Consider the following 14048-nt stretch of genomic DNA (forward strand, 5'->3'; position numbering starts at 1 on the left):
ACCACTGTGAAATAAGCCAAGCACCAGAAACTAGAGCTAGGTGTGTCAGTCTACAATTGGCTGGTGGCATGTTATGGCATTGCAACATTGATAGGGGTTCTAGAAAGCAAGCCTTGATTGCCAGCTGCGTCCTCTTTCTTAGCCAGCTGATTAGCAAGTACAACCCGAATCGCCTATTGATTGGTCTGATGTAAGTTTTTTAAAAATTAGTTTCTATCGGGTTGACTTTGATTTACTAATTCAAAAGTAGTTTTTCAGCTCTTCATTGTTGATCAGCATATCTGGAATATATACTTGACACACATCAGGTGTATGCAAGCAATCCAACTCCTATGAGGAGTCTGATTTATGTGTTTACTATCCATGTATAAGTCGGACTTTGTATTTTTGTTTTTTCGCAGGGTTCCAGGTGAGCAGGTAAAAAATATAATGTGGCAAACTCTACAGGCGGTGAACTTCTGTCATAAACGCAATGTGAGTATCTTAATGTCTGCGCTGTCTCTCTGTGCCTTCTCTCACTGATTCTATGCAGACCATCTGACACCACAGTGCATTTCCCTCACTATCTGCTTCCAGCATCCCTCAACTTCCATATTCTGCTCTCCTTTTCACTCCAGTGCCAGCAGCACAAAGTATAATGATGGAGCTGCTCCACAAAATGTAGTCAACCTTGATGCCTGCAGGCTTTATGTTTGGTCATGTTTCAGAAGGTGTTGCAAAACTAAGAAAAACCTAGGTGCCAAAATGCTATGACATCTAGTTTTCACAAAACACGAATTTGTACTCATAAATTGAGTTATTCCTACCTAAAAGATCACTGCTGTGGCAGAATTTTCTGTGAGTAAATCTGTTCCCTCATAATAGAAAGCTGGAACCCTGTGCTTATTTTTCCCAGATTTTCCCAGATTAAGCAAGTTGGTTGCAAAGGAAGATTTACCACATTTAGAGTTCTCCGACAGTGAGGGAGATTGCTCACTGAAATAGTTAATCTGGCATGGGTCAAGATGCTTTGGAGCAGATGCCTCCAGCGGTAAATTTGCCATTGCCTGTATATTATGGGGGAATTACTACCGCCAAGTTTGGGTACGGCAAATATACATACCACTGAAGGGGGGATACATTGTCTGTTCGCACATAACTCATCTCCCTAACATGCTATGAGATGTTTCCCAGCTTATTAGCATCACCTGTATGCGAGGGCCTAACCCCCCCCCACCCCCCCCCATGAAAGCTTTTCACTTAGATATCTGTGTTGGAGCTGATGGCAAATATGGAAGCTGCCAGAGGGCAAATACAACACAGGCCATAATTCGGTGTAAGAACACCTTTAAAAGAACAAAAACACTTTAAGCAGCAGCCCACACCAGAGTGAACATGTATGGTGGTGTATGAGGGAACGTAATACGCAAGCATAGGCACATCATTCTCTATTTTGCCCCTCCCTGTCTCCTGCAGTTTTTTTGCTTCATTTTTTGGTTTCAAAACTACCTTGCCACTTCTTCACTCAGTCTCTAATTTCATTTTCATTGCACATCCCATCTTTAAACTTTCCTCTCTTGTAGCAGGGATTCTGCTCCTACACAGAACTGTGCATAGAGACTTGGAACCTCAGTGAATTAGGGTGTGCCAAAACTCACCTTAGTATCCAAAATCCCCTACCAGACTAGCAATCAGTGTCTCATTGGTTCTTACAAACCCCCAATGTTTAGACAACCCAGAACATGGACTTAGAACACCTCAGGTAACGTGGAACACTTGAACACTCTTTCGTTATACTAACATACCAATCCAGAACAAGGAGTAAATGAGGACACATGCACGTTTGAAATGTTTATTTCTAATGCTGTGTTCCCAGGCGCAGTATCTTAGCTAATACAAGCAAACATATTGTAAGGAACAAGGTTAGCAGCATAGTTACTATTCCATAAAATACAAAGGGAGAAAGCATGTTAAAATGCTAAAGGGAAAATGTCTAAATAGAACCTCAATTTACCCTCCCTTGCTAGTATATTATATTATATTTAAAGAAGGTCTCTTTGGGTTTAGAAGGGCGGGCCCATACCTTTGGTCGTAGCAGAAATGGATCACATCATCTCCTGCACCAACTCTCTGCATGCTAATATTCATCAAGTGTGTAACTCATGCTCTGTGCAGTGGATTATTAATCGCGCCTAAAACCTAAAGTTGGCCACAGCTGTATATATATTATGTCTAGCCAGTGCGCTGATCAAACTGCACAACAAGCGCTGTGTTGAAATAACCTTGAAGGCATCTGCACTCACTGTACAGACATAGCTTACCAAGCAAGGCTGATATTATAAGCAAACATATTATTCTTGTGTGAAGCAAAATATTCAACTAGGCGAAAATGTGTCGTGTGCAGAGGCTGCAGAAAAGGAAAATGGTGTTTAAACTTCTAACACGCTCATGCTAACATAACACAGTGCAAAGGTAAAACCAAACCACATGACACCCTCCCTTTGATCCGAGCACGGATAGGACAAGTAAAAGGGGCAAATTTAGGAATGCAGAATTCAAGATCGATAGTTCGAACACAAGTCTCCAATTTGGTACCTCAAGAGCAGAGATAATTATTATTATCATTAATACACATAATTGTGAGGAGAAAAAATTCTAGCCTTTGGACATTGATAAAGTCAATAGGGCGGGGCTCAAAAAATTGTGCATAAAATAAATCCAATTATCCAAAGAAAAGTGTCGGTCAAGAAAGCAATACTGCAAAACACAGTTCATCCTAATAATGAATATGCAAAATATGCAGCAACAGCCTCCAACAGGAAGTCACTGTTATCATCCGAAAATAATTCGGCCATCCAATTTAACAAAGGGAAAAAACATACATTTTCCTCAATTACCAGAGCCTCTTGCACCATCAGAGGACAACTTGGTGGGTTTTCGAGAAAGCTGCGAGCCAAGAAGTCTTGCGCCACTGCAAACACATTCTAACGACCCAGTATTCCATGCATTGCTGCAAAGGCCATAATCCCTCCATCAGAACAAAGCAATTCATGAGTAACTAAGGGACTCATAAGTTGATTATAATCCGCATCAGGAGACACCGTATTGCAGAGACACAAATCCAGGGCCCTTTCGAAGTCGCAACTCAGGCAATGAAAGACAGGCTGGACGCATGTAAAGTAGGAAAATCGAAACGATAATCCATAAGCTGCACTCAATGTAGCTAGAGGCAGCGCTCCATAGTACTCAAGCATCCGGGCACGAAGCAGCCCTAGCCGAGACAGTTTGTCTTGTAACACAGGACGTGCATCCATTTTGAAATAAACAAAACAGCAATAGTACGCCAGCAGCAAGAGCCAGTAGTAAGGGAAATCCACCGAACAGGCTGGAAAAAATAGAATGGAAGAAAGCTAAAAAGACTCCGAAAATCTTTTGAAAGGAAGTCACCAAGCCACTGCTTATAACTTTAAAAAAGTGAGTCAGCCTCGATGTGGAGGATGCATTGAAGATTGTGTGAATTAATTCACCAAAATACAAGGGCAAATCAGTATTTAATAATGCATGCACCTCTGTGCGGGTGTTAGCCACGTGAAGGACAAATGTTTCACGAGCCGATGTGAGGACAACTTCTTTTTGGGACAATAGAGCTCTTATGCGACTCATCTTATTGAACTCTGCTTTCAAGGTCGAAATCTTAGGTCAGATGGAAACATCAAGTTTCCCATGCGGGGGTGGATACATTACATTCTTGCAACAAACCACATGCTCACTGACGGTAACAACATAAGCAATCCCTTTTATTAACCCGCAGCAATCTTCATTGTTTAAAAGTAAATAACTCCCATTTGCCAGTAATGTGAATGTGGGAACGATTACAGGCACTGGGGTACCTTTCAAAATACAGGCTACATTTGGCTCGTTTTGATTACAGGAGCCATGTAATTCGATATGTCTACACATTAATGAATGATCCGGTGTTTCAGTGCATTCTTCACCATTCAAATAAACTTCCTTTCCCTCATTAAGGCATCTATATGTAAAAGGAAGTGACCAAGCTTCATGGAGATAAGAACTTCCTAGAGGTTCGTATCTACCAATGGCAAAGTACTTCATACAGTTTTTAAACTCAAACAAAGGAAACAGGAGAGTTATCAAACCATGAATAAGCCATGTTGCAGTATTGGCCTCTGCCGTAGAAAACGGTAAAGGCTCCAACCTTTCAATGTGTAACATGGAAAAAGAAGCATCTTTCATCGACAGTAAGCGCAGCTTGTCAATCAAATTAAACGGAGCAAACAATGATGATGTATTCATGTAATGCCAAGGCATTTTTCCTGCCTTAAGGGTCTGCAATGTCCATGCAAACTGCATGATGGAACGCAATTGATTTTGACCATGGAACAAAACAGACACTTCATCTTGCACAATATCTACAACAGATGACACAATATTATATAATGTGTAAATGCGGGAAGAGAGCGGGTTAATACTGTTATCTACAACTGCTAGCACTTTTTCTAAATTAGCTTGATCTATAGCTCTAAGGCGGGTAGCCGCCTCAATCTGGGATGTTTTCCAGAATTCGTTATAAACAGCATATATCCATCTTTTAGATCTACCTTTAGCCAGGCCTTTTATGGAATCATTCAGATCAACATCGTCAGTCAGTTTAGATAAATGCAGTTTAACTGACGCCAAGGTAGAATGTCTGAGCCAATTCTGACACAATTTGCCTACAGAATAGGTAGTCACAGAATGGCCACTTTCAAAACGGGGATCTACCCTGACCTGTGTAAAGCCATGAGCTAAACCCAGAAAATGATGCTGGCATGAGTCAGCACCTCTGTGCCAGAGCAACCAGCCCTCGGGATCCAAACTGGATATGTTAAAGGAGGAATTCAATAACAGAGTTTGTAACTCTCTCATGGAAAATCTGGTAGTATTACTCCAACCGGAATATTCCTCTAAATCAGGAAAAGAAGGAGCATTTAATCTTTTAGGAGTAGCCAATCCAAAGCATGTTGTCTTTGAAATTGTAGAATTCAAAAACAACATAGGGTTCGGGATGAGGCATGCACGGTGCAAAGCCTCAGTGCATTGCACATGCCAGCTTTTAGAACCCCAAACTGATTTAAGGTCAATGGTATTCTTCCACAAATCGTAGCCCCCAACAGCTAACTGGTCTAGAAAGGACTTCGAGTACAATAATTAAGTATTGGTAAGTCTAACTTTGGATGTGGACTTTTCATCATTTTAAAATAAAATGCAATGGGATTAGACTGATTAAAATCTGTAAAGTAAGTAAACCTTTTTAAAAAGGTAGCAGAACTTCCTTGTATAGGAGCTGGACAGTGTTCCCACTGGGTGTAATTTACAGTGAGACTCCTGGTATTAGCTTTATGCAGGTAGTGATTGCCAAAATGTTGATAACAATACAAATCACCGTAATTAGCAGACTCCAAGTACAAATCTTCAGCATCAAGGCAGCATAATATTTCAAATCAGAAAACAATGATTCTACGGCCTGAACATCCCAATCATCAGAACGTATATTTTGTTTAACTACATCCCCCATAGACACTCTAAGCACATTAGGGACATTTATAACCTCAGTGGGCCCATGGATTTGAAATCGAACAGCATCCCATACAATCCCATCTAAGACAGGCCAAGCAGTGATGTTAACAAAAGCCAAGTCTCTCTTCAATCTGTGTGATGAGGAATGGGGAGCTAGTGTTCCATTGATATGTCGAATGCATGTTCTCTCCTCGACATAGTGTCAATTGACGAGAGGGAAAAAATAAAACACAAAACCAATTGACATAAAAAGGTAAATCGAAAAAAGCACCATCCAAATATAGGTCCAAGGGGGAATAAAAAAAATGTTTCTTAAACAGTCTTGCCAGAACAGAAATCTTCGAAGACTTTTTTGATGTGTGGGAAACAGTGTCAAATGAAAATCTGGATTCTATAGCTAAGCGAGTTTGTAAATCAGGCATCGATAAGTCAGTTGGATAAGTATAGTCAGTTTCATCATGTTGAGTACCAGGCAGTATACTCAATAAAGGAATGGAAATAGCAGGCATCTCAAGAGCAATATCAGGCACAGGATTGGAAACCGGGGCCAAAACAGAATTTCTCAAAAGCGAAGGACATAAGACCGCCAGTGTCGTACTAAAAATAATTTTTAAAGAATATTTTAGAATGTGTACCTTGACATTGTCAATGGGGATATACCTGTTCTCCTTACGACCTGGAAGTGGTGGTAAAATGACTGTTCTTGTGCCCTTCACACCAAGCACTGGAACCGGAGCTCGATAAGAGGGACCAAATTCTTTCTTGTTTTCGATTGTCTCACAAACCAGTTCTCCAACTTGGGGTAGCCAGCCAACTACCGGGATCTGCAACGCATCATCCGAGGTGGAGGGCAAATGTTCCTTTGCAAGACTGTCTCTTGTCTTTTGTAGATCCTGTAAAACATTGCAATGTTCATCTACGTCGAAGGAGGCAGCAAGAGCCACCGAGTCTAGACCGTCAAGGTCCGGGACATACATCTTGATACCAAAGAGCATCTCGTATGGGGTCCGCCCACCCAGAGACCTTCTAGGGAGATTATTAAGAGCACGCTGCACGTCATTGAAGTGGGCCAGCCAGTTCCTGCCAGTGCCTATAACTCGAGCTGTCAAAGACTGCTTTAAATTTCGGTTCATTTGTTCCACAACACTATTACCCTCAGGTCTGTATGGAGACGAAAACTTGACTTGTACACCCAACGAAGTCATGGCATCCTTATACGCCTTAGAGGCGAAAGCCGGACCCTGATCCGAATGGAAGGTACCACAGGCAAAAATCCCTACAAAGACACGCACGTCTCTTATGTCAGTCTGTGAATCAGCGCTGCGGTGTGGCCACACCCACACAAAGCGTGTGCATGAATCAACTGCTACTAAGATTTACTTATACGCAGTATCAGAAGAAAAAGGACTGCAGTGATCTAAATAAACACACCCCATCGGTTTATTAGATATGTACAACTGTGTCTGGGCGGACGCGCAGCAGTCGAAGGCTTAATCTGCTGGCAAATGTCACATTGAAGGACATAATCACGCGTCTGTTTGTACAGTCCCCGCCACCAGAAACGTTGTTGTAACTAAGCTACAGTAGCCGAAACGCCCGCATGTGCAGATGCATCACCTTCATGGGCTGCGGTAGTCAGTGTAGGCCTGCGGGCCGCGTTGGGAATTAACCTCTCACCAACGTCAGGAATTTTCACATAAGGAACTTTATCAGGACTTAAGTGGTATGAATACTTCAAAGGGAATCCTTTTGGATATTTATCTCCCTTCTCAGTTGCAGCAACAGTTGCCAAGATATCATCATCAATCTTACTTTTGGAACGTGCAACTGCTGCAACCAAACATGTCGATACTGCTGATTTTGCTGCCTCATCGGCAAGCGAATTGCCAACAGCGTGGACTCCTACTCACTGATAACCAAGAGTGTGAATCACAAACACGAGGGGCAACTGCTCTTTAAGCTCAGCCACTCGGACCCAGATCATTTGATGTTTTATTGTACTACCCTTGGAATCACGAAAATCATTCTGAATCCAAAAGAACAGGTTTTCATTGTAAGACTGGACACAGTAGTAAGAATCACTCACAATAAGAGTTGTCACACTAGGATCAGCGTACTCCAATGCAAGCATCAGAGCATGAAGCTCTGCCAATTGTGCAGTGTAGTCCCCTAGAGTCTGCGTGTGCACGACTCTGGACTTGAATTCATCATTCTCCATGGCACCTACCACAATGACGCAAGCGGAAACGTATGCGTGCTTAGACCCATACGCAACTTGCGCTGAACCATCAGTGTATATGATTTAATGGAAATCCTCCAAAGGCCGCATAGCCAAAGGCGCAGGATGAACCAATTCATACTGCAAAAACTCCTGCGACTCTAAGGAGGCATAAAAAATAAACGTGACATCCGGAGATGTCAATGATGCTGCCCATTGTATCCACCATGCGTGCAAAGCTTTAGAATTTGGTGCACTGGCTTTCGTCACTGCCTCTAATGCAGGAAACGGGGTTACAACCAACATGCGTTTTCCCTGCGACAGTGCACGTTCCTTGAGAATCGCCATTTGCACTGCTGTCAAAACTTTTTCCACAGAGGAAAACCGCATTTCAGCCAAAGTTTACAAGTGTGACTTGTAAGCAATAGGTACTGTGTCTCCTTCGTTAAAGGTAAGGTACGTAAAACCCACCGCCCCAGAGATGATTCTTATCACCAGGTTGGTGTGGTTGTCACGAGTCAGTAAGAATTTAAATTCTAAAAGATCAGCCTGCAAATATTGCAAAACAGCTGAATGTTCTGGCAGCCAGCAAGATTTGGTAAAAGTTGGTTTTATCAAAGCGTACAAAATATCGACTACCACAGTATCATGAAAGTAAGTATGTAAAAGTCTAGATTGACTATTGTTAGCTCGATGTCTTGATTATATATATATATATATATATATATATATATATATATATATATATATATATATATATTGAAACAGGATGTCTCACACGGAGACAAAGATGAGTCGCACTCGTTCCGGCAATTTAAAACATTTATTTTTCTGTTGCAGTTACGGCGTGGTGATCCCGATGCATTTCGGTCAACCCTTTGACCTTCTTCCGGGGAAGTAGCCACGGCATCCCTGCTGCAAAACAGTGCACTCGCCCTTCTTGTGCCTTATAGCTGTTCGCCCCCTAGTGGTCACCTCCAAGGGCTGGTTTTTCTATTTAGAATGCTGGTTCTCGTAGTGCAGTGTTGGCTGGTAGGTGATGCTCGTTGTTTCTACTGCTTCTTAAATTGTTCGGAATTACCCACGCTTACCATTTTAAGGCCCATGGGCACCTAACCAAAGCCCAGTCTTTGGTGGCAGCCTGCTGTCCTGTGTGCTTTCGCTGTGCTCTGGAGGGGTCTGGGTCGGGCAGCATACGGCGTTCTGTTGTAGGCGGTGCGTTCACTCGGGGCAGGACCACGCCCCTATATATGAAGCAGGATGTCTCACACGGAGATAAAGATGAGTCGCACTCGTACGGTGTGATGATCCCGATGCATTTCGGTCAACCCTTTGACCTTCTTCGGGGGAAGTAGCCACGGCATCCCTGCTGCAAAACAGTGCACTCGCCATTCTTGTGCCTTATAGCTGTTCGCCCCCTAGTGGTCACCTCCAAGGGCTGGTTTTCGCTATTGTTTAATAACTTTAATAACAAAATGTGTTGTGTGCAGAGGCTGCAGAAAAGGAAAATGGCGTTTAAACTTCTAACACACTCATGCTAACATAACACAGTGCAAAGGTAAAACCAAACCACATGACACTCTTTTACTCTGCACCCCTCCTCTCTGCTCGGTTCTGCTCTCCTTATGATAAGAGAATATTGAGCTTTTAAGGTCGACCATCCAAAATATCGACTACCACAGTATCATGAAAGTAAGTATGTAAAAGTCTAGATTGACTATTCTTAGCTCGATGTCTTGATGATATATATATATCTTCATGGTAAATAAATATGGAAGATCTATACTTGGCTATATAGAGTCACTGATGAACAAAACAAAGGTGGAAGTTACATTATAGTTAGGTGTTCGAATAAAACATAAGCTAATTCTAAAAAGCTAAAAGAACCCTGAAATATACTAGTTATAGTTTAGTCAGCTAACATCATGCACTTCTTATGACCTCACATATTACATCACTCATGAAATGTTAAATTACATAATTTTTAACCTAACTGATTACATTTAAATAACATTGATGACTTTACAAATAAAAGAATTCTCACGGTATGCTATAGGCTTTCAAAAGACAGATGTAATAGGACAACCTAAATTGATGGTTGGACCTTCTGCCACGCCGTGCACCCAACACTCGATGAGTATCCAACACATGCTGCACATGGCTTTCAGCTTTGTGCTGCAGGAGTAGGTGTCAGCAACCACAACCGCAACACCCAGCATGCAGCTAACACCTGCTGCAGATGGCCTTCAGCAAGGCCCTGCGCCCAACCCATAATGTATAGCCAATACCCAACTCAAAGCATTTTCTCATCCCCTCCTGCTTGTGCATATTCATTAGACCATTAGCGGCATGGGTTATCCACCAGACCTGTCATTCGTCCAGGGCCTGCACCCAATCCTCCGCAAATCTCCTACTCACATTCTTGTCCCTTGTTAAAGAACAAGTTACTTACCTTCGGTAATGATATATCTGTAAGAGACATAGATTAGTTATAGATTCCTTACCTTAGAATTACCCCCAGGCGTCAGACTGGATCTGGAAAGATTTTTGTCAGCAGTACTCCTGCGCTTCGAAAGGTGGCGTCGGTCGACTCCTCGTTCGTCGTTGGCGTTGTGATCACCGGGATGACGTTTCGGTAGCTACTTAGACGCTGCCCTTGCGCGCTGACGTCATTTCTGTACACAACTTTCCATGCCAGAAGCGCAGAGCCATGCAAGACACTGACCACTGGTGCACAAAACTAGGGCCCTGAAAGGGAGTCTTTAACCCTAGAAATCAGTTCACAGAACAAGGAGGATGGGTGGGGCGGTAAGGAATCGATAACTAATATATGTCTCTTACAGATATATCATTACTGAAGGTAAGTAACTTGTTCATCTGAAAGAGACAATTACTTATAGATTCCTTACCGTAGAAAAGATACCCCAGCAATACCAACTCCGGAGGTGGGTCTGCGAACCAAGTTCACACCAGGAAGTCCTGGAGAACAGAACGGCCAAAGAAGCCGTCTCTCCGGACTTGGCTGTCCAGGCAGTAGTGTTTTGTGAACGTGTGCAGCGATGCCCATGTAGATGCCTGACAGATGTCATTAAGGGGGACTCCACATTCCAAAGCAGTGGTAGCTGCTGCAGACCTGGTGGAATGGCGCGTAACGCCACTGGAGGCTCCTTCTTCGCCAAGGAATAACAAGCTTTGATGCACAAAACGACCCATCTAGAAATGGTCAGTTTGTGCACGGCTTGACCTTTTTTGCACCCACGTAGCCAACAAAGAGCTGGTCATCCACCCGGAATTGCTTTGTGCGATCCAAATAAAATGAAAGCGCACGTTTTGTATCCAGACGGTGGAGCCTCTCTTCTTCTTTGGAAGGATGCGGAGGCGGAAAGAAGGTCGGCAAAGTGATGGACTGTCCAATGTGAAAAGAAGTAACCACTTTGGGAAGGAAGGAAGGATGAGTTCGGAGGACAACCTTGCCCGAATGAATAGCCAGAAAAGGAGGCTTAGAAAAAAGAGCTTGGAACTCACTCACCCTGCGCTCAGAGGTGATGGCCACCAGAAAGGCAGTTTTTAAAGCCAGAAGCCTGAGAGGACAGTAATGTAGCGGCTCAAAGGGAGCACACATAAGATACGTAAGAACCAAGTTCATGTCCCAATGGGGCATTATGAAGTGAACAGGAGGAAAAAGATGATTAATGCCCCTAAGGATGCGGTTTAGAACAGGGGACTTGATCAGGAAGTCTAAGAAAGGCTGAAATGGCCAAGAGGTAGCCCTTAAGAGTGCCCAAAGCAGAGCCCTGCTGGGCCAAAGAAGTGAGGAACAAGAGAACCTCAGAAAAGGCAAAAAGGCAGAAAAGGGATCCACAGCCTTTGCTGCGCCCCATGCCACAAATTTGTTCCATCTGCAGGCGTATACCGTCTTAGTGGAGCGACGCCTGGCTGCCAAGATAACATCACAGACTGCGGGAGGAAGGTCAAAAGCTGTCAACTGTCGCAGATTAATCTCCACGCAAGGAGGTGGAGTCTGGACATGTTCGGGTGGAAGACCGTCCCCTGCTGTTGCAACAGAAGATCCTCCCGAAGAGGCAGTCGGATTGGAGGATCGATGGCCATGTGTAACAGCTCGGGATACCAGACTCTTCGTGCCCAATCCGGAGCCACAAATGTGACTTGGGCCCGCTTGCGCTTGATCTTCTTCAGCAATCTGGGCAGAAGTGGTATAGGCGGAAAGGCATGTAGTAGATTGCAGCTCTGCTCGCGACGAAAACGTCGCAGAGCGAGTGCCGGCTTGGAAATTGTGACGCGTAGAATTGTTGACATTGCGCGTTCTCTTCAGTGACGAATAGATCTAACCAAGGCTCTCCCACTGTTGAAAGAGACCTTGCACCACCTCCAAGTGTGTGATCCATCATCTGCGGCTGAGTTCATCTGCCGTGGCGTTCAGTGAACCTGCCAGGTGTTGAACCACCAGGGATATGCCCTGATGTTCCAGCCATGTCCAGAGGCGGAGGGCCTCTTGACATAGGGTCCACAAACCCATGCCGCCTTGCTTGTTGCAGTACCACACGGCGGTGGTGTTGTCTGTGAACACCTGCATTACTCTTCCCCGGACAGAGCAAAAGTATGCTTTTTGTGCAAGACTAATCTCCCGAAGATCCAGAAGGTTGATGTGGAGCTGGACTCCGCCGGAGACCAGAAGCCTCTGATCTCCGCCTCGCCAATGTGATGCATCTGTCACCACTGTGAACTCTGGTTGGGTAAGGGAGAGGGATCTGCCGTCGACCCAGTCCTGGTTCGTTAGCCACCACTGCAGTTGGAGTGCAGTGCCCACCGAGATCTTGACGCAATCGGACACGTTCCCCTGATGGTGTGCCCACTGAAACTTCAGGTCCCACTGCAGAGCCTGCATATGCCTTCTGGCACGGTGCACCAGCAGAATGCAGGATGCCATCAGGCCCAGTAGCCTGGGGGTCATCCTGACTGAAACCCGAAATAGAGGCTAAAAGATCGGCATCATAGCCCAAATATCCCGGACTCGCTGTTCTGGAGGAAAAACCCGAAACTGCGTTGTGTCCATAAATGCTCTGATGAAGAGGGGCTTCTGAGATGGAGTCCGTGCGAATCAGCACGTTGATGGAGAACCCCAGCAAATGCAGGACATCAGCCGTAGTCTGGAGGTAGGATACGAGAGCCTGGGGTGAACCAGCCTTGAACAGCCAGTCATCGAGATAGGGGAAGACTGGAACCCCTGATATGCGCAGATGATTTGCAACCACCCCCATCACTTTTGTGAACACCCGAGGGGCGCTGGTAAGGGCAAAGCGGAGCACAGTAAACTGAAAGTGCTTGTGGCCTACTGTGAACCACAGGTAATGCCGGGGGGCCGGCAGGACGAGGATGTGAAAGTAAGCGTCCTACAAGTCCAACGCTACCATCCAGTCTCCGGGGTTGAGGGCAGACAAGACCTGAGCTAGCGTCAACATTTAGAATTTCTCCTTCCGGAGGAAGCAGTTGACGTTCCTGAGATCAAAGATAGGACGCAGGCCTTTGTCCTTCTTGGGCACCAGAAAGTAGTAGGAATAGCAACCACAACCTACTTCTGGGGCAGGAACTCGCTTGATGGCTCCCTTGGCCAAGAGAGCCATAACTTCCTGTTGGAGAAGGGCCGGATGATCCTCCGACAAATGATGGTACTGAGGTGGCATGGCTGGGGGGAAAGTCTCGAAGGGGAGGGAGTAGCCCCTTCAGACTAGCTGCAAAACCCACCTGTCCTACATGATGGTGCACCAGTGGGGGAGCTGATGGCGAATCCTGCCGGTCACTGCCGATTGGTGGCCCTGGAAGGTCGGACTAGGAGAGTTTGGAGGCTGCTGCAGAGGGGGCGGTGGTGGACTGGCCAGCTTGCTGGCCCCCAAAACCACAAGGGTGCTTGCAACGTCCCTGGCCGCACAGGGGCTGAACTGCTTGCGCTGGCCTGTGTCCCTGGGTGGAGCATGTGTAGCACCCCCTTCCTTAGCCACGAAAGGGGTGAAAGGCAGAATGCACAGGGCAAGTGGTGGAGAGGTCCAAAGACTTGGCAGTAGCCCGTGAGCCCTAGAAACACTCAAGTGCGTTGTCTGCCTTGTCGCCGAACAGGCAAGTCCATAAGTGTAGCTTGGACATCCCCAGAAAAGCCAGTCGACCACAGCCAGGCGTAGCGTTGAAGGGCTACTGACGTTGAAATCGTCCTACCTAGCGATTCAACGGTGTCCAGTCCACAGCTGATGGTAAACTTTGC

The 14048-nt window shown here is 45.1% G+C and overlaps 1 protein-coding gene across 2 annotated transcripts in view; it reads left to right on the forward strand.

Moving 5' to 3' along the window:
- Nucleotides 1-14048, forward strand: part of LOC147692460 (cyclin-dependent kinase-like 1) — a 304602-nt gene that overhangs the window by 134391 nt on the left and 156163 nt on the right. For both annotated transcript variants that reach the window (XM_086938671.1, XM_086938672.1), the window contains exon 4: nt 402-474. In XM_086938671.1, the coding sequence (XP_086794797.1) occupies nt 402-474 (73 nt within the window). The remainder of the gene's footprint in view (nt 1-401; nt 475-14048) is intronic.

Source organism: Lissotriton vulgaris, chromosome 9 (assembly GCF_964263255.1).
Source record: "Lissotriton vulgaris chromosome 9, aLisVul1.2, whole genome shotgun sequence".
Taxonomy (NCBI): Eukaryota; Metazoa; Chordata; class Amphibia; order Caudata; family Salamandridae; genus Lissotriton; species Lissotriton vulgaris.